We start from the raw sequence: 1,280 nt of genomic DNA, 5'->3' as shown, positions 1-1,280 counted from the left end.
AATATTAGGATACCCAACAAACCCAGAACTGATCTACAAAATAGTAGCATAAAATAAAAAAATTATTTTCATCCCTCTGAATTGATGCTTGAAGAAATGGAAATTTCTGCACTTTTTAAAAGTGAAGATAAAGAAAATAGTTACACACCTTGAAAGCCATTGTTCTGGAGGTTCAGGTGAATCAACTAGAGGACTCAGTGATGACTCTGGTTGATCAGGTCTCCCTTATATACCTCTGACCACACACCACTAACCACTGACCACTGACAATCCCCTCCCCTGAAACTCTGGACTTTCAAAGTTCGGGTACAGAAATTGCTCTTGAACTTGGAAGGATGCACTCCCCACTCTCTACAAGTACCTTACCTTACCTTAACTTACTTTCTACGAACAAAGTACCTCGATAAAGACATTTGCTGTAGGGAAAGGTAAAGGTCTCTTTGTGCCAGACTTTATTTTAATTTTATTAATATTCTCGGCGGCCTTCAAGGGTGAAAACGATTCCTTGATCTTAAAAAAATCGACCTTATGTCTCCTTTCCGACTAACTAGAGCAGTTAAGGCACATTATTTAATAAACTGTTGGGACAATATTTAAATTGCAGGTATAATTTTAGGAGGAAGCAAGTGGATAATTGTATAGAGAAAAATAGAAAGTTTTAATTTTAACAATGAAAGGGCATCAAAATGTAATTAATGAAACAAAATTGAACCATAACTGGTTCATGTTGAGCACTATGAGTATTGAAAGCAATTCAATTGTTTTTATGTTTTGAAATTGATCATGATAACAAAAAAATCTGCATTTAAAAATGAGTTTGTAAGAAAATAATTACTGTAGAAATGTAGATAAGTGAATATTTAGTATTTATAATTGAAACTGTTTGTCAAAAAGTGGCCTAAGTGGTGTTTTTGTCCAAATTAAACTGAATACGCAAACAAAGGCTTTTACATATCCACTACTGAATTTGGTAGCAAAACTGCATAAATTCAAGAAAAAACTAGATATAAGTTTAATCAGCTTAAAGGATAATAATTTAAACAAAGTGAAAAATACATTTTTTTAAAATCCTTCAATAAACAAAAGTACAAGCTACATTATGAATGGCTATCTAATGGTCAGGAAAAAGCGGTCAAAACAAGATTACATTTTTTGGTACGATTATTTAAATTTTACTTTTCATTTTCAAAGTAAAAATTCTTGGGACAACAAAGAATGCAGGAAACTAAAATATTATTTAAAAATTAAGGCAATTAAATAATTGTACTTAATTTTCCGAA

General features: G+C 31.4%; 1 protein-coding gene across 1 annotated transcript in view; it reads right to left on the bottom strand.

Moving 5' to 3' along the window:
• LOC117171165 (cuticle protein-like) overlaps positions 1-186 on the bottom strand; it is a 35,417-nt gene extending 35,231 nt beyond the window's left edge. The window contains exon 1 of the mRNA XM_033358227.1: positions 149-186. Coding sequence (XP_033214118.1) covers positions 149-160 — 12 coding nt within the window. The 5' untranslated portion in view covers positions 161-186. The remainder of the gene's footprint in view (positions 1-148) is intronic.
• Between the last annotated feature and the right edge of the window lie 1,094 nt (positions 187-1,280).

The sequence above is a fragment of the Belonocnema kinseyi genome, chromosome 4, assembly GCF_010883055.1.
Source record: "Belonocnema kinseyi isolate 2016_QV_RU_SX_M_011 chromosome 4, B_treatae_v1, whole genome shotgun sequence".
Taxonomy (NCBI): domain Eukaryota; kingdom Metazoa; phylum Arthropoda; class Insecta; order Hymenoptera; family Cynipidae; genus Belonocnema; species Belonocnema kinseyi.
The sequence above is the reverse complement of the archived record's forward strand: the minus strand, read 5'-3'. Positions and strand labels throughout refer to the sequence as shown.